This window comes from Chiloscyllium plagiosum, chromosome 23 (assembly GCF_004010195.1).
Source record: "Chiloscyllium plagiosum isolate BGI_BamShark_2017 chromosome 23, ASM401019v2, whole genome shotgun sequence".
Lineage (NCBI taxonomy): Eukaryota > Metazoa > Chordata > Chondrichthyes > Orectolobiformes > Hemiscylliidae > Chiloscyllium > Chiloscyllium plagiosum.
Window position 1 is genome coordinate 9163321 of NC_057732.1, and position 20700 is coordinate 9184020.

At 42.6% G+C, this 20700-nt stretch overlaps 1 protein-coding gene across 7 annotated transcripts in view; it reads right to left on the reverse strand.

The window, feature by feature from the left end:
• pde3a (phosphodiesterase 3A, cGMP-inhibited) overlaps window positions 1–20700 on the reverse strand; it is a 487762-nt gene that overhangs the window by 433201 nt on the left and 33861 nt on the right. The window contains exon 1 of one of the 7 annotated variants that reach the window (XM_043713457.1): window positions 8187–8436. The exons of the other annotated variants lie outside the window; for them this stretch is intronic. Within the exon in view, the coding sequence (XP_043569392.1) occupies window positions 8187–8291 (105 nt within the window). The 5' untranslated portion in view covers window positions 8292–8436. Of the gene's footprint in view, window positions 1–8186; window positions 8437–20700 lie in introns of those variants that run through there. 7 annotated transcript variants of the gene reach the window in all.

Consider the following 20700-nt stretch of genomic DNA (forward strand, 5'->3'; position numbering starts at 1 on the left):
TGCCTCCTGACTTTCCGCATAGGCCTACCATGGGGAACCTTATCAAATGCCTTACTAAAATCCATGTACACTACATCCACTGCTCTACCCTCATCTACATGCTTGGTCACCTCCTCGAAGAATTCAATAAGACTTGTAAGGCAAGACCTACCCTTCACAAATCCGTGCTGGCTGTCCCTAATCAAGCAGTGTCTTTCCAGATACTCATAAATCCTATCCCTCAGTACCCTTTCCATTACTTTGCCTACCACAGAAGTAAGACTAACAGGCCTGTAATTCCCGGGGTTATCCCTATTCCCTTTTTTGAACAGGGGCACAACATTCGCTACTCTCCAGTCCCCTGGTACCACCCCCGGTGTCAGTGAAGACGAAAAGATCATTGCCAACGGCTCTGCAATTTCCTCTCTTGCTTCCCACATAATCCTAGGATATATCCCGTCAGACCAGGGGACTTGTGCATCCTCACGTTTTTCAAAACGCCCAACACGTCTTCCTTCCTAACAAGTATCTCCTCTAGCTTATCAGTCCGTTTCACACTCTCCTCTTCAACAATACGGTCCCTCTCGTTTGTAAATACTGAAGAAAAGTACTCATTTAAGACCTCTCCTATCTCTTCCGACTCAATACACAGTCTTCCACTACTGTCCTTGATTGGACCTACCCTCGTTCTCGTCATTCTCTTGTTTCTCACATACGCATAAAATGCCTTTGTGTTATCCTTGATCCTATCCGCCAGAGATTTTTCATGCCCTCTCTTGGCTCTCCTAATCCCTTTCTTCAGGTCCCTTCTGGCTATCCTGTATCCCTCCACTGCTCTGTCTGAACCCTGTTTCCTCAACCTTATGTAAGCCTTCTTCTTCCTCTTTACAAGACATTCAGCCTCCCTCGTCAACCAAGGTTCCCTCACATGACTATCTCTTTCCTGCCTGACAGGTACATACATATCAAGGACACGTCGTATCTGTTCCTTGAAAAAGTTCCACATTTCCACGACATCGTTCCCTGACAGCCTATGCTCCCAACTTATGCTCCTCAGATCCTGTCTTACAGCATCGTAATTACCCTTCCCCCAATTGTAAAACCTACCCTGTTGCACGCACCTATCTCTCTCCATAACCAAGGTGAAAGTCACAGAATTGTGGTCACCATCACCAAAACGTTCACCCACTAACAAGCCCATCATTTGTCCCTGTTCGTTACCAAGTACCAAATCCAATATGGCCTCCCCTCTGGTCGGGCAATCTACATACGGAGTTAGAAAAGCTTCCTGTGCACACTGCACAAACACCGCCCCATCCAATCTACTTGATCTAAAGAGCTTCCAATCAATGTTTGATTGGAAGTTTGGGAAGTTGAAATCACCTTATCATGTATTTATCTAAACGTCTTTGAAATGTTTTAACTGTACCAGCATCCACCACTTCCTCTGGCAGTTCATTCCACACACAAACCACTCTGTGTAAAGAAGTTGCCCCTCATGTGTTTTTTTTAAATCTTTCTCCTCTAGTTATGAACTCTTCCAACTATGGTCTCACCAATGCTCTGCACAGTTCTAGCAACAATTCACTCCTCCAACTTTGCTATTCACCTCATCTATGCTCCTCATGATGTTATAAACTTCTATAAGGTTACCCCTCAACCTCCTACACTCCAGCAAAAAAGACCCAACCTATCCGGCCTCGTTTTAAAACGCAAGCTTTTCATTCCTGGCAACATCCTGGTAAATCTCTTCTGAACCTGCTCCAGTTTAATAATATCCTTCCTATAACAGGGTGTCCTGAACTGCTAACAATGCTTCAGAAGAGGCTTCATCAATGTCTTGTACAACCTCAACATGATGTTCCAACTCCTATACTCAATGGTCTGAGCAATGAAGGCAAGTGTGCTAAATGCCTTCTTAACCACCCTGTCTACTGTGATACAAATTTCAAAGAACGATGTACCTGAACCCCTAGGTCTCTGTGTTCTACAACACTAACCAAGGCCCCAACATTAATTGTATAAGGCCTGCCCTTGTTTGTTTTACCAAAATGCGATATCTCGAATTTATTCAAATTAAACTCTATCAACCACTCCTCAGCTCATTGACCAAATTGATTGGGAGCTCTTTGTAATCTTAGATACCCTTCTTCATTGTCCACTATGCCACCAATTGCGGTGGTATCCACAAACTTACTAACCACGCTTCTTACATTCTCATTCAAATCGTTTATATAAATGATAAACAAAAGTGGACCCAGTACCAATCCCTATGGAACACTGTTGGTCACAGGCCTCCAATCTGAAAAACAATTTTGTACTTAATTGACAAGTTCTTTTCTGAATCCTGTGTGACTTAACTTTAGTTACTAGTCTGTCATGCGGAACCTTGACAAATGCTTTACTAAAATCCAAGTAAACAATGTCTACCACTCATCCCTCATCAATCTTTTTGATTACTTCCTGAAAAATCTCAATCAAGTTTGAGAGACACGATTTCCCTCACACAAAACCATGCTGCCTATCCCTAATCATTCTTTGCCTGTCCATATGCATATAAATCCTATCTTTCAGAATCACCTCCAACAACAAACCCACCACTGATCAATCAGCCACATCTTTTATTTCCTTAGTTATCCAAGGATGGTGCATCCTTCTCACACGTCATACTGTCTCAATTGAGTGAATCTTTGTTCAGAGGTGTGAAGCAGCTCTTTAAAAGCCCACCAGTGCTCCCCTACCATCTTACCTTTCAACCCACTCTCCCATACCATACAGCCAGCTCCATATTTATACCCTTGCAATTGCCTTTACCTCAGTTCTAAATAGTAGATTCATATCCAAACCTCGATAATTCAAACTGACTCTAGAATTCTATTGTTTACTCTTCCGTAAAGGATTCTATATTAATGAATCCTGCTCTACCGGGACTAAAAACAGCCTGTTTCCCAGTTGATTCCAAAAGCATTGTTCTGAAGAACAGTCTAGACTATATTCTGGGAACTCATCATCCAGGCTACTTCTGACAATCAATAAGAAGATTCAAATCCCCCATAATTAATGCAATTCTTTTCTGACAAGCCTCTGTAATTTCTTGGTTTATACTCTGCCCTACAGTGTAGCTGTTGTCAGAGGCCTTACAAACCATTCTCACCAGTAACTTCTTGAGTTTGTGATTTCTCATCTCCACCTAAATTGATGCTACATTTTCCCTTCTGAAACAAGATAATTCCTTCAGACTGTACTGATCTCAGCCTTCATTATCAGAGCTACCCCACCTCATTTTCGCTTCTTTTGGTTCTTCCAGAACACCTTTCAATAATCCTTTACAATCCTTTCTCTGTAATAGCTATCTTATCATACTCATTCATTCCAATTTATTTCATCCATCTGATGACAAATGTTGCATGCAATCACATAAAGAGCCTTTAAATTCTGTCTTTTTTGCTGTTATTCTCTACTTTGGCCTTATTGCTTTTACACTCTTATGTTTGCACAGTCTCTCTCTGTCACACTCAGGTTTTCATTAACAACATCGCAATCTAACAGTACAGTATTGCTTTGATGTTTCTCTTTAATTTTCTAGATCTCAAATCCGATGAGCCCTACTCCCAACTATTTATTTTTATGTCCTTTCTTCTTTATTACTTTTACAATTCATCATTACAGTGCGGTTCAGATGAAGTCCACGACAATTGTAAAGTTTCCTGTTTCCCCAGGGGCACGAGTGCTTCATGAAATGAAACCCTTTCCTTACCCTAATCAACTCTCTAATCTTATTTACCCTATGAAAGTTTGCTCTGAATGTAATCCAAAAAATCATTGCCTTTGTGTTTCTGTTTCCTAACTGAGCCTCGAGCTGCTCACGCTCCCCCCCCCCCCCAACAAAATCTCTTTCTTAGTCTCATCACGATTGTTGGATTTCTCATGGAGCACATCAAGATAGATTGTTCCCCTCCTGCTCAAAGTTGCTGAACCAACCCTGAGGAGATGCCCTTGACCCTGGCACCAGGTGGGCAACATAGCTTTTGGCATACTAGTGCTTGGTTACACAGAAGTTGCAACATGCTTTGCGTAACATTTTTTTACAGTGTTGGCCACACCCCATTCACCAGCGCGAGAAACATATAAAAAGCTCATAATTTTGTCACAAGGTTAACGCACACCATTGTCTGTGTGTTTATGTTGGTTATAATGTTACCTCCTTTTATACGGCAATTAGATATTTTTAAAAGATTTGTATGAAATTAGGAATATAGGGACAAGAGTAGGCCATTCAATTCCTTGGGCCTGTTCCTTTGGTAAGAGTTCCTTTGGCTTTCTTGATTATTTTCCAGACTTCTTTAAAAGCTTTGAAGCAGCAAATGACTTACAATAAAAATTCAATGCTTGAAGTATAGAAAGATATAAGCCCATGAAGTGAGAGAGGAGGCAGTGGGTTTGTTTTCGATGACTTCAGCAAGGAGCTGAGATAATTGAGCTGAAGGACTGAAACTTCTAACAGTTCATTTTTCCGCACTGCTGCAGACACAATTCCTTTCCTTCACAGATGGAAGAGCCGAGGACAAAAAGAACTATTCAGTTTGGAAGAAAACGTGCCAATGAAGGCAAGTGGGGAGCTCTTCCAGCGTCCTGCCCAACACTCCTCCCTCAACCAGCACTCATCTGATTTGCTGGTCACAACACCTTCATCAAATACAAATCGGCTACTGCTTTTGTCGTAATGGGTCTGCGTTTCAAAGCACTGTGTTTCAAATAGTACATGGAGCACTTGGGATATCCTGAGGGTGTGATAAAGCACTTTAAAAAGATATGCCTCTTCCTTACAGAAACAATACATGAAGGGTAGCATGCTTGAATATTTGTTTGGTAATACTCTCATATATTTTGTTTGACAGTTCCCAGAACTGGCACCAGCTTTCCATGTAACAGCCAGGAACTTCTAAAAAAAAACATTTGCTAATCTAATGACTTCCTCACATGCAACACTTCCACTGAAGCCTCTGTTCAAAAACAACAAACTGACATTACAGCACAACTGACACTCTTTACTCCTGTAATAATGACTCTTTGAGAGAGTCCACAGAATCCTGCTGTACTGTTCTCAAATAAGGGTGGAAATATACCACAGTGAAGCCCTCATTCTTGTCTAGCCCTCAGCAAGACTGTACAAGAAGAATGCATACAATACAAAGTTGTTAAGGAGGGGTTATTTTAAGGTTTAGACAGACAAACAATGTCAGCCAAAGTAAAAATTAACCTGCAATGCATTACTTTGCATTCTCTCTATAGATTAGTTTTTTTTAGATTAGATTACATTACAGTGTGGAAACAGGCCCTTTGGCCTCGGCCCAACAAGTCCACACCGACCCGCCGAAGTACAACCCACCCATACCCCTACCCCTATATTTACATTTACCTCTTACCTAACACTACAGGCAATTTAGCATGGCCAATTCACCTGACCTGCACATCTTTGGACTGTGGGAGAAACTCCACACAGTCAGTCGCCTGAGGCGGGAATTGAACCCGGGTCTCTGGTGCTGTGAGGCAACAGTGCTAACCACTGTGCCACCGTGCTGCCCTATAGGATTGATAAAATTTGCAGACAGAAAAAAACATGTAAATACACTTCTTTCAACTCAGCAAAATAGGTGACAGCCATTCACTGATTGATTTTCACAGTCAACCTATTTGGTTAACATGTAAATAAGGTCAGGCAGTTAGCTGTCAATCATCACTGACTGGTGCATTTTCCATGGCAACATCTCTACCGATCACAATCCACTCGCCAGCCAATCAGTGCTTTCCTCTCATAAATGTTGGCTTTCCCTTGAACGGGAACTCTTACAAATTGTCCTGTTGAGCACAGACAAAAAGTTCCAATAAAATTTATTATTCGTCAGCATTATCCAACTTCTGTGGTACCAAACAACTATTCGTATAACAAAAACAGAAATTGCTGGAGAAGCTCAGCAGGTCCAGTAACATCTGTGGTGAGAAAGCAGTATTAACATCACTGGACTCAAAACATGAACTCTGTTTCCATCTCCACAGATGCTGCCAGACCTGCTAAGTTTTAAAGCAATTTCTGTTTTGTTTCAGATTGTCACACCCACAGTTTAATTAAATCATTCATATAATATTGATGATGATTCGCTGATAGCACAAACACATGTGAGCTGAAAGGTTGTGAGTGCACTATTCATTTCCACAGAGGAAAAGGCAAAATCTCGGCTGACCTTCTGTGCATTGAGGGGAATGCTGCACTGTCGGTGATGTTGCCTTTCCAAAATTGGTGTTAAACTGAGACTGCCTATCCTCTAAATTGGGCATAGAAAATCTGTTGCATTATTTCAAAGAACAGAAGGGGAAATCTTCCTTTTTGTCAAGGCCGACATTTATGACCGAAACAGGTGATCTGCAAAATCAGGAAAATCGACGTTTCGGGCATTAGCCCTTCTTCAGGAAGGGCTAATGCCCGAAACGTCGATTCTCCTCCAGCAACACATTTCCATCTCTGATCTCCAGCATCTGCAGACCTCACTTTCTCCTCAAAGATCTGCAAAATCAGTCGAGATTAGATTAGATTAGATTACATTACATTACATTACAGTGTGGAAACAGGCCCTTCAGCCCAACAAGTCCACACTGACCCGCCAAAGCGCAACCCACCCACACCCCTACATTTAACCCTTACCTAACACTACGGGCAATTTAGCATGGCCAATTCACCTGACCTGCACATCTTTGGACTGTGGGAGGAAACCGGAGCACCCGGAGGAAAACCATGCAGACATGGGGAGAACGTGCAAACGCCACACAGTCAGTCACCTGAGGCGGGAATTGAACCCGATAACCCGAGATGTTGCCAAGGAAAATGCACCAATTAGTGATGATTGACAGCCAACTGCCTGACTGTGTTTACATTTCAACCAGACAGGGTTGACTGTGAAAATGAACCAGTGAACCTATTTTGTTGAGTTGGAACAAGTGCAAGTTACACATTTCTTTTTCTGTCCCCAAATTCCAACACTATCACTGCACTGCTGTTTGGAAGAGCTGATCATGTGCAAGTTGATTGCTATGTTTTGTACATTACAGCTGTGACTATACTTCACAAAGTACTTCACTGATTACAAAGCGCTTTGGGACTCCCTGAGGTTGTGACAGGTGCCATAGAAATGCAGGCTTTTCCTTCTCTGCTCTCCAAATGTTTGCATTTTACACCTGGGAAATCGTTCAGGACTGTCACTGCCAGGCAAGAGTCAGGAACTGCAGACATGCAGCAGGGCAAAATGGAGGAACCTTAAATAGCTTTGGTTAGTGAGAAAACTTCCCTTTGAAATGTCAGGATCCACTCGATAATGAGCAGTGAACACAGATCTGAAAGTGTTTCCTATGTCAACAGCAATAATTGCCTGAAGGCATTGGAAGTACACGTACCCTGTAAAAGATGATTCTAAGCTATAACATAATATTAAACATTTGCAAAACATTGCATACAATTCTTGATAAATACATTTGATTGTTTTGGAACTCTGCTTGCTGTCTACAGCCTGAGCTGTAGTGTCCTCACTATTCTCCCTGTTACATTTGTACTGCCCAAGAAGAATCAAAGCAAAAGGACACCTTTGCAAGTCTTTGCCACATGCAGCTATGTCAGAAACGATTGTGTTTTGAAGAGGAGTCAGCTGAAAAGGAGGCTATTCAGCCCCTTCAGCCTGGTCTACTTTGGTATTAGATCATGTTTGACCTGTGCCCCAAATCCATTAATCTGTTTTTGCTCACTATCCCCGGATAGACTTACCTCATATAAACCTCTCAGTCAAGAAAACCCTAATTGCTCCAACATTCACAGGTTTCTGAGAAGATGCTGTTCCTGAATGAACCAGCTTTAATTTTGATTTTGACTGCCATTTTTGCTTCCACACTAATTCATCCACTGTATTTACCCACTCAATAAACATTTCAAACAGCTCAATCAGAAAAGTCCCCAAATCTCCCATTCTTAAAGAACTCCAAGTTCAACTTATGCAATGTGCCTTCAAAATCTAACCCTGTCCCCGTCATGTGAAGCCGAGAAAGAGATTAAATATTCATTGTTCTAACAAAGAGACAACAGGGACAAAATTATCCCAGTGACCTATTTCTGTGCCATGCACTTCAAACAAAAAAACTTGGAGGGTTAACGGAGCCTGACTTACAATGTGAGGAGTTTGGATTATCAGACCTGCCTTTGATACATGCTTCCTTCGACTGACGCCTAGCTTCAAACGAGGGATCGAGTGGGATCTTGCAAAATGAGCCATGCTTTCTGCTCCTGTTCGCGCATTTGCCAGTTACAAACAATCCACAATATAGGCATCCCAGCTAGTTTTTTTTTTGTTATAACCTTCCTCCGGAGAGCACGTTCCACTTCTGATTAAGAAAAAGCAAGTATTCACCTGTGTGTTTACTCACAAGAACAGAACATCACTGTAAATGGACTTTATTTGATGCAAAGGTCTTTACAACCTTTGTTGGAATCACTAGGTGTTTGTTACAAAACATGAAACAAAGGCTAGGATTGGCTTTGACATTACATTTTATAACCAAAGGGTTTTACGGTCGAAGTTGTGAGTTGTACTTTCTGTTCAAGTTAATTGCTGTTTAAGTATGCATTGTTTGTACTTTGATCGCAAAGCAGTTGACCTCATTCTTCTTCACACTTTTAACATGGCAATGAAGACAATCTCACAGGCTAGATGCTTTGACTCTTCCGTTACTGCCAGTACAGTGCCCTGTACAGAACAGCTTGTGCTGTAGGTTTTATTCTGCTAACTTTCTTTTTAAAAGAACGTCTATTATTGGACAAGGACTTGCTGGCATTGTTGGCATGATTAGAAGGATACATGCTCACAGTCTGCTCCGTCCTGAGACTGGGTTTGGGAGGAACACAACTAAGTTGATTGGCTGTTGTCACATATGCCGAGATACAGTGAGAAATATTGTTTTGTGGGCTATACAAAGTGCATCAGGGTAGCAGAACAGAGTGCAGAATAAGTCTCACAGCTGCAGAGAGAGAAAAAGAGATCAGCGTTAACATTTGAGAGGTCCGTTCAAAAGTTGATAACAGCGGGGAAGAAGCTGTTCTTGGACTTTTTCGCATGTGCCTACAAATGTTATATCTTCTGCCCGCTGGAAGAGAGTGTAACCGGGGTGGGAGGGGTCTTTGATTATGTTGGTTGCTTTCCAGAGTTGGCAGGAAGTATAGATGGAGTCAGTAGATGGGAGGCTGGTTTGTCTGATGGACTGGGCTGTGTTTACAATTCTGTATTTTTTTTTGCGGTCTTGGGAAGAGCATTGCCAAACCACGCTGTGATGCATCCAGATAGGACACCTTCCATGGGGCATCTATAAAATTTGGTAAGAATCCTTGTGGATATGCCAAATTTCCTTAGCCTCCTGAGGAAGTAGAGACACCTTGGCCATTGCATTGGCATGGGTGGACCCGGACAGACTGGTGATCATCACTCCCAGGAACTTGATGCTGTTGACCATCTCCACCTCAGCATCATTGATGCAGGCAAAGGTGTGCCCTCCGCTCTGCTTCCAGAAGTCAATGACAAGCTCCTTCATTTCGCTGATGTTGATGGAGGGATTGTTGTGTTTACACCATGCTGCTAAGCTCTCAGTGTTGCTCAATCTCACTCAAGCACCCGATCTGCACTCTGGCACGGCTTCTCAATCTTGCAGACAATCGACGTGTGCGGGGCTCAGTTTCCCACCAAGTGCACTCTCAGAATGGAGTTTTCCTAACAGGAAATGCTGGTCAGAGTCTCACCCCTAGGATGAGGAAGGAAAACTGGGCAAAGAGATGGAATTAAGCCGGGTGACCAAAGGGTTGGTAACATGGGCAGAGCTTGATGGCTGATTTTAAAGAAGACAGAACAGGCTCCAGGAGCAAGAATGCCTAATTTTGTCCATACTTCTAAGCTCTGAAGAGGTGGAGAGGAGAAGGAAGTGGTTAGAAGGGTCTGCTCTTTGATGGGTCATGCAACAGCCAAATTGGTGAGAGAAAAGAAGGGGGTCAGAGGGACTGAAAATTTAGAAGAATGAGAGATATTAACAAAATAAAAATACATATAAATCTATGGAGTTTAGACACACCGAGAGGTTGTTTTCTCTGGTGAGAGGGTCTAGAAATAGGGGCTGAATCTTGGAATAAGGGGCCAGAAACTTAGAACTGCAGCGAGGAGCAATTTTTGGATTAGATTCCCTACAGTATGGAAACAGGCCCTTCGGCCCAACAAGTCCACACTGACCCTCTGAAGAGTAACCTACCCAGACCCATTTCCCTCTAACTAATGCACCTATCACTATGGGCAATTTAGCATGGCCAATTCACCTGACCTACACATCTTTGGACTGTGGGAGGAAACCAGAGCACCCGGAGGAAACCCACGCAGACACAGGGAGAATGTGCAAACTCCACACAGATAGTCACCCGAGGCTGGATTCGAACCTGGGACCCTAGTGCTGTGAGGTAGCAGTGCTAACCACTGAACCACTGTGCTGCCCCACTGTGGTCTGTGGATGCTCAATCCTTGGGTACAATCAAAACAGGGATTGGCAGATTGTAAGACACTGAGGGAATCAAGGGATATGGAGGGGAAGGGGGAGTGTGGAGTTGACTTAGGTTCAATGTATTATTTTTCCTCCAACAGAGTATTTTATCTGATGTGGCATTGCTCATGTCATGTCCCATAAGAAGTGAAACTAGGCGTAGCTTTCATGGCTTTGAAGTATCCAATAGACATTTATGGCAATGTACAAACATTACATCCACAGGAACGGAAGTGCCTGGGCACCATACATTAGGACAGCTGTGAAGATATTGGAGAGAACAGAGGAAAGGTTCAGGAGAATCGCTGCAGTGGTAAGAAACGCAGATGGTAGAAGTCAGGGCTTTCTTTGATGGGGACATTTCAAGAGGCGATTTGATAGAAGCTTTCAAAATCATGAGCGATCTGGACAGAGCAGATAAGAAGAAAATAATTCAGTTGGTAGAAGTATCAAGGATCAGACATAGGTACAAGTTGGTAGACAGAAATAGTAATGGTGATTTGAGGAAGCCTCTCTCACACAGTGAGGGATTAGGATCTGGAATGGTCTATTTGAGAGTGCTATGGAGGCAAAGTCAATCCCGCCTTTCACACAGATTTCTAATGAGGAAAAACAAAGTAGCACTACATGGAAAAGGCAGAGGAATGGGGCTAGGGGAGTCACTCATCCTCAGAGTCATGTGGACAGGACAGGCCAAATGTGCGCTGTAGCCACTCTATGATTCTATTCCTCTCCCAAGCCATGAATTTAACGCATGCTCTTTGGTTAAGCTGTGTAAGAAAACCTTGCACCGTTATCTCTAAACCTAGCATATGTACACATTACTGATAATGCCTCATTATTGCATGGTGTTTAATTCCATTTGCTGTTATTCATAACTTGTTCACAAAGTCCAATCATAAACCAGTTAAGATAACTGGACAGACCAACCCCTGTGTCCTGAACCTTTAAAGGGATAGTGTTGTTTTGATAAGCCTTTGTCACGTTCAAAAACAGAAAAAGACAAGATGGAATCCTCGAAAACACAGTTCTGAAGACCCATTTGACTGTTTGGTCTTTACTGTTGGCCTCACCAACTTTTACAGATGCAGCATAGAAAGTGTTTTGTCTGGGCATATTACGGTTTGGTATGGCATCTGCTCTGCCCAAGACCATAAGAAGTAATCACTTTCATATGCAAGTGTAGCAGCAACTTTGTATACATCAAAGGTCCCGAGACAAAAATAATCTATTTTCGTGGTCCTTGGTGAAATGGTGAACAGGATCCTGGAAAATTTCCCTTGTCCTTTTTCAGTTTGATAGTATGGGATCTCCTTTGTTCATCTGAGGGAGCTACACCAAGCCTTAGTTTGTGTCTCAAATGGAGAAAGTGAGGTCTGCAGATGCTGGAGATCAGAGCTGGAAATGTGTTGCTGCAAAAGCGCAGCAGGTCAGGCAGCATCCAGGGAACAGGAGAATCGACGTTTCGGGCATAAGCCCTGAAGAAGGGCTTATGCCCGAAACGTCGACTCTCCTGTTCCCTGGATGCTGCCTGACCTGCTGCGCTTTTCCAGCAACACATTTCCAGCTTTGTGTCTCAAATGTAAGTTGTCATCTCTGAGTCATCCCTCCCGACATTCAAATCCGAATCTCTCTGTCAGCATCAGCAAAACTACAGAGCTGATCATTAACTTCAGAAAGAAAGAGGGAGGTCACACCCCTATCTATACCAACGGAGCTGAGGTGAAGAGGGTCAAGAACATTAAGTTCCTCGAAGTGACAATCACCAAACATCTGACCTGGATGCGACGGTCAAGAAAACAGCACCTCTTCTTCCTCAAGAGGCTAAGGAAATTTGGCATGTCCGTAAGGACCTTTACCATCGTTTACAAATGCAGCATAGAAAGTGTTTTAACTGGGGACATCACGGTTTGGTACAGCAACTGTTCTGCCCAGGACCAGAAGAAACGACAGAAAGTCGTGAACACAGCCCAGGCTATCACGCAAACCAACCTTCCATCCACTGACTCCATCTAGGCAGTCCATTGCCACGGAAAGGCACTCAAAATCATCAAGGGCCCTCCCACCCCAGTTATAATCTCTATCAACCTCTTCTGTCAGGCAGAAGATACAAAAGCTTAAACACATGTACCGACAAGTTCAAGACCAGTTTCAAGAGAGCTGAATAGACCTCTCAAATTACGAATCTCATATTGATCTTGCTTTTGAACACCTCCTGTGCAGCTGTTACTCTGTATGTTTGGCTCTGTTCAAATCACTTTATGACCCATGTGTCTTTGCCTGTTATGAACTACTTGTACTGCACACAAACCCAAATCTTTCACTTTACTAAGGTATCTGTGACAACAAATAAATTAAATCAAATCAGATAATTATTCAGCTTCTGAAGATTATTTAGCCATTTAATTGGATCTCCACTAATCTGTACCACTGCTTCCACCTTTGCTCTATAGCTTTTGACACCCTTTCCCAACAAAAATCAATTCTCTCTTCCACAACCTTTGGATGAATAAACAGACATAAGGATCAGCCTCTCAAGTTTGCACAAACACTCAATAAGATCACAGCTGAACTGATTCTAATCTCAAATCCGTCTTCCTGCCTACCCCTGATAACTTTATAACCCTCTCTTAACAAGAAGCTACCTACCTCTGTCTTAAAAATATTCAAGGACTCTCCTTCCACCACTGTTTCGAGTTCCAAAAGCTCATGGTGCTCTGAAAGAAATGAAAACGCCTAATCTCTGTTTTAATGGGCAACTCCTGACTTTTTAACAGTGACCCCTAGCTCTTGATTTCCCCCATAAGAGGGAACATCCTTTCCTTAGCTATTCTGTCAAGACCCCTCAGGATTTTATATTTAAATCAATTCACCTCTGCTAAATTCCAATAGATACTCGCCTAGCTAGTCCAACCTTTCCACATTAGCCAATCCATCCATTCCATGAATTAATCATCATCGAATGCCTACAGTGTGGAAACAGGCCATTTGGCCCAATGAGTCCACACTGACTCTCCCAAGAGTGACCCACCCAGACCCATTCCCCTACTCTATTACTCTATACCTCCCTTGACTCATGCACCTAACCTACACAGACCTGAACACTATGAGCAATTTCGCATGGTCTATCCACCTAACCTGCACATCTTTGGACTTAATCTCGTAAACCTTCGCTGAACATCCCCCAGTGCATTTCTATCCTTTCTTAAATAAGGAAATCAAAGTGCTCCCAGTACTCCAGATATCATCTCACCAATGCCACGTATAACTGAGCATGACCTCTTATTTTTGTATTCACCTCTCAATAAATGTGAATATTCTCTCAGCTTTCCTAAATAACTGTATACTCATCATCAACACTAGTGGTACCTTGCAGACAAGGATGACTCTCTTCCACTCTCAGGGTGAGTCTGGATGGAGGTGGCTGTACAGACCGATGTGGCTACCGCAACCTCTGTTACCCATGGGGCAGGTGGTGGTCATGGGAAGGGTGGGGTTGGGGTGTAGGTGTAGCAGCGTGCTCCTTTCAAGGTTTTTGCCTGGCTTCTATGCTTTTCCCCCCCGACAGCGAGGTGCTCGACACCTTCCCAGGTGCTCCTCTTTCACTCTGGACGGTCTTGTCCCAGTGATTCCCAGGTGTCGGTGGGATTGCTGTACATCCCCAGTGAGGCTTTGTGGATATCCCTGAAGCATTGCCTCTGCCCCCACCCACCCCGGGGCTCACCTGCCATTTCAGAGCTGGGAGTGGAGCAAGTGCTTGGGGAGCCTTGTATACTACCCTTTTGGGATACATGCACAAGGACACCCAGATTCCACTGCATCTCAGAGCTCTCCAATCCCTCACCATTTGGATAACATACTTCCCTGTTACTCTTCCTGCCAAAAATGGCACATTTCCCACTTTCTATTCCATTCGCTACAGCTTTGCCCACTCCCTCAACCTATACACCTCATTTCGTAGCCTCCATATGCCTCATTCATAAAGAGGGGAGAGCTCCAGTTTATTACAACCCTCGGCATTAAATAAAAAGCACCCCCCGCAACCCTCCCAAAATTTTACTTTTTAATTTGAAGATTGGCCCTCTTGTTCTGGACTTGCCGACCAAAGGAAAATATTTCTCTATATTTATTTTATTCCTTTGAATCCCTTTAAAGATCTCAATGAGATTATCTTGCAATTTCCTAAACTCAAGAGAATAGAAGCCAAGTTTATTCATAAATTAATCCTGGTGAAGCTCATCAGACCAGCTCCAAAGTCCAATTGAGCTTTCCTCAGGTTTGTTGCCTCCAACTGAATGTTATACTGCAACTGGGGTCTGATCCAGGCTCTGCGCAACTGAAGCGTCACTCCCTGACTTCTGTATTTATGTGTAAGTACTCTGTCAGGCAGGAAAAACATGTCAACTCTTCTGCTTGTTCTTCAAGTGATAATGTGGAGTCTGTGTCCCACACATTATGGGCAATCTGATTGGCGACGCAGCGCGGGAGATGTGGTCGATATTCGTAATGAACACTTTTTATAGTTGTTTATTTTTGAAAAACACACAAAGATTTGCACAGCAAAAGTCACAGAGCCTGTTTCAGTGCAAGGTTTTATAGGTGAAGTTTAACATTACATCCCACGTTCCTTCCAGGCGATCAGCCTGTGTGAAATCGCACCAGTTGGCCAAGTCACTTTCCTCTTTTCCATACTGTACAACACATGAAGGGACTTCTGATGCTTTCACATCTAGTTTCAACATCCTGGGTACTACCATTGACCAGAAAGTGGATTGGACCAGCCATAGAAATACTGGGTCTTCAAGAACAGACAAGGCTGGGAATTCTATGGCTGGAAACTCACCTCCTATTCTGCTAAAGCCTTTCCACCCTTCCAGAATCATAAACTCCCTACAGAGTGGAAGCTGGCCATTCAGCCCATCAAGTCCACACCGACCCTCCGAACTGCATTCCACATAGACCCACCCCCCTACCTTATCTATGTAACCCTGCATTTCCCGTGGCTGACCCACCTAGCCTGCATTTCCCTGGAAACTATGGGCAATTTAGCATGGCCAATCCACCTAACCTGCACATCTTTGGACTGTGGGCGGAAACAGGAGCACCCGGAGGAAACCCACGCAGACATCAAAAGAAGGTGCAAACTCCATACAAACAGTCTCCCGAGGGTGGAATTGAGCCCGGGTTCCCATTGGGTGACGCAGCAGTGAGCCACCATGCCACCCAACATGATCTACCAGACTTACATCAGGAGTGTGACAGAATACTTCCCAATACCTGGATGAGTGCAGCTCCAAAACGTGAGTTTGAATACTGTCCTGGACAAAGCATCCTTCTTGATTGGTACCCCAAAAACCAACATAAACATTCACTCTCCACTACTGATGCACAGTTGCAGCAGCACGAAACTAAATCCAAGACTCACCATAGCAACTCACCAAAGCAGCACAGTGCAAGCTCGTGACCCCTAGAAGGGTAAGGGCACAACTGATGGAGAGTCGTACCAGACTCAAAACATTAACTCAGTTTCTCTCTCCACAGATGCTCCCAGACTTGCTGAGTTCCTCAAGGATTCTCTGTGTTTGTTTTAGATGAACACTGGGCTGTATCTAAAATGAGCACTTTTTTTTAAGCACATGGACATGTCATTAACCAGCCAGTGTGGGGGACACTGACTAGCTCTAGTTGTGTTGCGGTGTGGCTGGAAATTGCAAAGGCCATCACTTGACTCTTACAAGTACACACATAGATGTCAAGTCATTATCTGAGCTGGGGGCTCTTATCTTCACCCATTGTGGTGGAGCCCTTTTAGAGAAATAAAGAGAGTTAGATAAGGGACAAGTCAATCATGCAATCAGTGGCAGAATAACCTGTCTACAAATACTTCTTTTTTAGGAAACTGCTAAAATCATTTGGAGCTCCTGACGAGAGATACAAAAGTTGAACTTTGACAAACTCTGATCAAAGAGTGGATGCCGAGCAGGAAAAATCCCAAAGCAGTAGAACATTTGAACAAAGTTCTCTGCTGTCAGCTTCCACAATGAGTGTCTTTTCTGCCCTGAGCGTTTTCTTATTTTAACTTTCCATGCCAATTCATCCGTGTCCTCCATCTGTCCGCCATACTGAAAGTAACCCTCTTCGACAGCTTTACAACAAGCAACGTTTGTTTAAGGCTCGGAGTTCATACGGGAGCACAGCAGGCAATGTCCACAGAGGCTGCCAGTAAAATTGCCAGCAAAAGGTTAAAATAACAAGGACTACACACTACCATCTCCAATGAAGAATCCCGTGCAATAAACTGACACTGAACACAGTATCCAATACCACGTGTGTAAATGTAACTGTTGGCCTCTCTTTTAAAACTTACCACTAAAATTAATTGATTCTTAAATCTAGATTGTTCATTACAAAGTATTTTCCATGTGGGCATCAAGTTTATCAAAATTCCTAGCATTTACTAATTTATATATTTTACTTTTGACTTTTAGGAGCTAACACATCTGCTGGAGTTCTGGAATCTTTACCACTGTATAAAGGCCTGAAGCAGGAAATAAAATTCAGTGGAGACGTAAAATGGGCAGTCACCTGGTGGAGATGATCAATCCTTTTCCTCCACTTAGAATGGTACCATCATGCCTCCTGAACAGATGTGATGTTTAGGGTGAGAGGGGAAAGACTTAAAAGGGTCCTAATGGCCAACTTTGTCACGCAGAGAGTGGTGCGTGTATGGAATGAGCTGCCAGAGGAAGTGATGGAGGCTGGTACAATTACAACATTTAAAAGGCATCTGGATGGGTATATGAATTGTAAGGGTTTAGAGGGATATGGGCCAAATGCTGGCAAATAGGACTAGATTAATTTAGGATATCTGGTCAGCACTGATGAGTTGGACTGAAGGATCTGTTTTCGTGCTGTACATCTCAATAGCTCTATGTCCATTTAGGACACTGGATGGAATTGGTAAGGAATGCTGAGTCAACACAACTTGGAAATACATTTAAACTTTGTAAGGCACACAAAGGAAAGATTCCTAGTGGAATCTTCTATTGTATGAGCATGCCATAGTGAACCACTTCCTGACTAACTAGAAAAGTCTCTTGTCGTTAAGAAGATATAATTGATTGTATGTCAGTAACTGGTTTCAGGTTACATTGATGTGCTAGATATCATTTCAGAGATTTTGAGGAGGACCAAACGTTAGCTAGGGAGAGGTGTTAGCAAAGTGATAATATGTCACTGGCCTCATAATCCAGAAACCCAAGCTAATGTTTTGAGAACATGGATTTGAAGACAACCATGTGAGATAGTGATATCTCAATTCGCAACAATCTGGAAAGCAAAAGATAGACTTATGGCACTAATATCCTTTGCAAAAGCAAATGTGCCATCCTCACTTAGACTGGCCTTCATGTGACTCCAGACCCATCACAAGATTGTTGACTCTGAATAGTCTTCTGGGTACTAAACGTTGGCTTAGCTTGCAATACCCACATCCCAAGAAGAAATTTATTTTAATAAAATGCTGTTCTCTGTCCACAAATCCACATGATGTTATCATAGTGGGTAATACTCCTCAGTATTCAAGAACAGGAGTACACCATTAAGGCTGCACTGCCATTCAATACGACGATGGCTGACCACACTTCAATGTCATTTACCCAGTCCATCCCCATATCCCATTATGCCTTTGACAATCAGAAATCTATCAATCTCTACCTTGAATGCACTCAAAGACTGAGTTTCCACAGCTCTCTGGGGTAGAGAATTCTAAATATTCATAACCTCTAAGTAAAATTAAAATCTCCTCAGCTGGAACAGAAGTGGCATCTCTCTTTTTTTAAAACTGTGCTCTATGGTTCTAACACTGCATTCAGGGAAAAACAACTTAAAGGGATAAGCAGGGCAGATGCAGTTAAGTGTTTTCTAAGTTTCAATAAGATCGCTATCATTCAGAGAATATATACCTATTTGCCCAAACTGGACAGTACCAATGTAAGACAATAAGACCATAGGAAATAGGAATAGGAGTAGACCATTTGGCCCTTGAATCTGCTCCACCATTCAGTAGGATCATGGTTAGTCCAACACTCCTTATGTCCACTTTCGTGCCCTTTCCCCATAGCCCATGATTCCCTGACTTGTCAAGAATATCTCTATCTCGGCCTTAAATATACCCATCGACTCTGCCCTTACATCTTTCTGGGACAAAGACTCACAATCCTCTGAGAAGAGGCATTACTCCTCATCCCAGCCTTAAATTGGTGCCCAGGAATATGCTTGGTGAACCTTCATTGCACTCCCTCTACTGGAATATGAGGTAAGGAGACCAAATCTGTACACACTGTTCCAGCTGCGGCCTAACCACGCTCCCATATAATTGAAGCAAGACTTCACTACTCCAGTGCTCTTACAATAAAGGCTAATATTCCATGAGCCCAATGCATTTATAAAGAACCAGAGAAAGGAAGTATTGCAAACCTATCATGGTCACTTTCCCTGCATGCCAGTAAAATGTGCATTGAAGACATCACTTACTCTAAACTAATTGCCAAAACTTTACAAAAAGATCTCTCCTGTAATATAATACACAGGAATCAGGGATTGAAACTGGAGGAAATAATTTAACTGTAAGGGACTAACGCATTACTTTTTTTTAATCTCAGGGCTCAAACCCAACTCCAACTGGTCATTGGGAAGTCTGTCTTTCTTCAAGGGTTACCTTAGCTTAATTCTTGCTGCCTCACCTCAGCATCAGAAGCTTGTGTCACATGATCAGATCTTGTTGATAGAGTCTACTTCCATAATAGAAGACATAGTATAAATGTAAATTCATTCTTTTTATCTTCTGACCATTAGGAAATTACATTCGTTTGGCACATCCCACACAAATGTTGAGTGGGCAAACTGCCACATTTACAGCTATTAATCGGCAGGAACGAATGTCACATCTGCACCATCCTACAGGCATTAAGCCTGGCTTGTGAAGAGAAAGGAGAGAATCTATGCTCTTTATTGGGACTGCTTCCTTTGAGGTTTGAAATCAATAGGCACTTTGTGGGAAACAGCAAGTAAGGAGTCTTACTCTCTGCAGTTTGTGAACCGAAATGTGCTTATTGATAATGGGCCCACGCGATGATAAACCTTACCATTCTCTGTATCAATCTCCCATAGTTTAGAAGCAATGTCAAGTGTTGCGTTGAAGCAACTAAAACAGTGACCTTAGAAATAGAGACTCAGAACAGCACCATCTGCTGCAGGAGAACGTAAGTGCATAGATATCTAAAACTAACAGTTTTCAGACAGCTCAAAATTGACTGAAAAGCTTTTGGAAATCAAATGCTTTGTTTGTAACCAAAGCCTGTGACTTGTTAAATGACGTAAAGATTCAGGAGACATCAAACACAAATGTCCTGCTGTGGATATTTTGAACACAAAGACAAAGGAATTGCATGTGAACATACAGTACTAAGTATTTGTACACTGACACCAAAAAAAGCAAAAATAGCAAGGCTTTTGATGACTAGAAACAAAAATGAAACAAAGGTTTTGTCTACATTGGAAATGGATTGTCAAATATTCAATGAACAAAAAGTTTTGACTCTTGTCTTAAATTATAGGTCCACAAAACATCACCATACAGTGTTGGCAGAATTATTTTATATTGGTTCATTTGGCCCTCACCTTCTCTGTAGCAGGTTGTGAGGTTCTTATGTCAACAAATATATAGGATTGGAAGAATGCTGAAGGGAAGTGCAGCCTCTCCCCATCTCCTTTATACCTAACACATACCTCCCCTCCCAGCTTCTGGGAACTGCCTCTGGACACAATCTGCTCTCTTAAATATCGCTGTATGAATCTGAGTTGCTGTAGCTGCATGCCCCGAAATGTTCAGAGAACGAACAACATACAGTTAAATGAAAACATATGGTGTGATCTTTACCAAATATTAAAAAGGTGTCACTGCTGGCTTCCTAGAGCTCATCAACATTAAGAATGTGCAGAATCAGCCAGAGACATTTGTTATTTCTTTTGTTCCCACATATATTTGCTGCTTCTCTGAAATCAACTAATAATAAAGCAGGCTATTTTCCTACTTGTAATTGATTTGCAAAA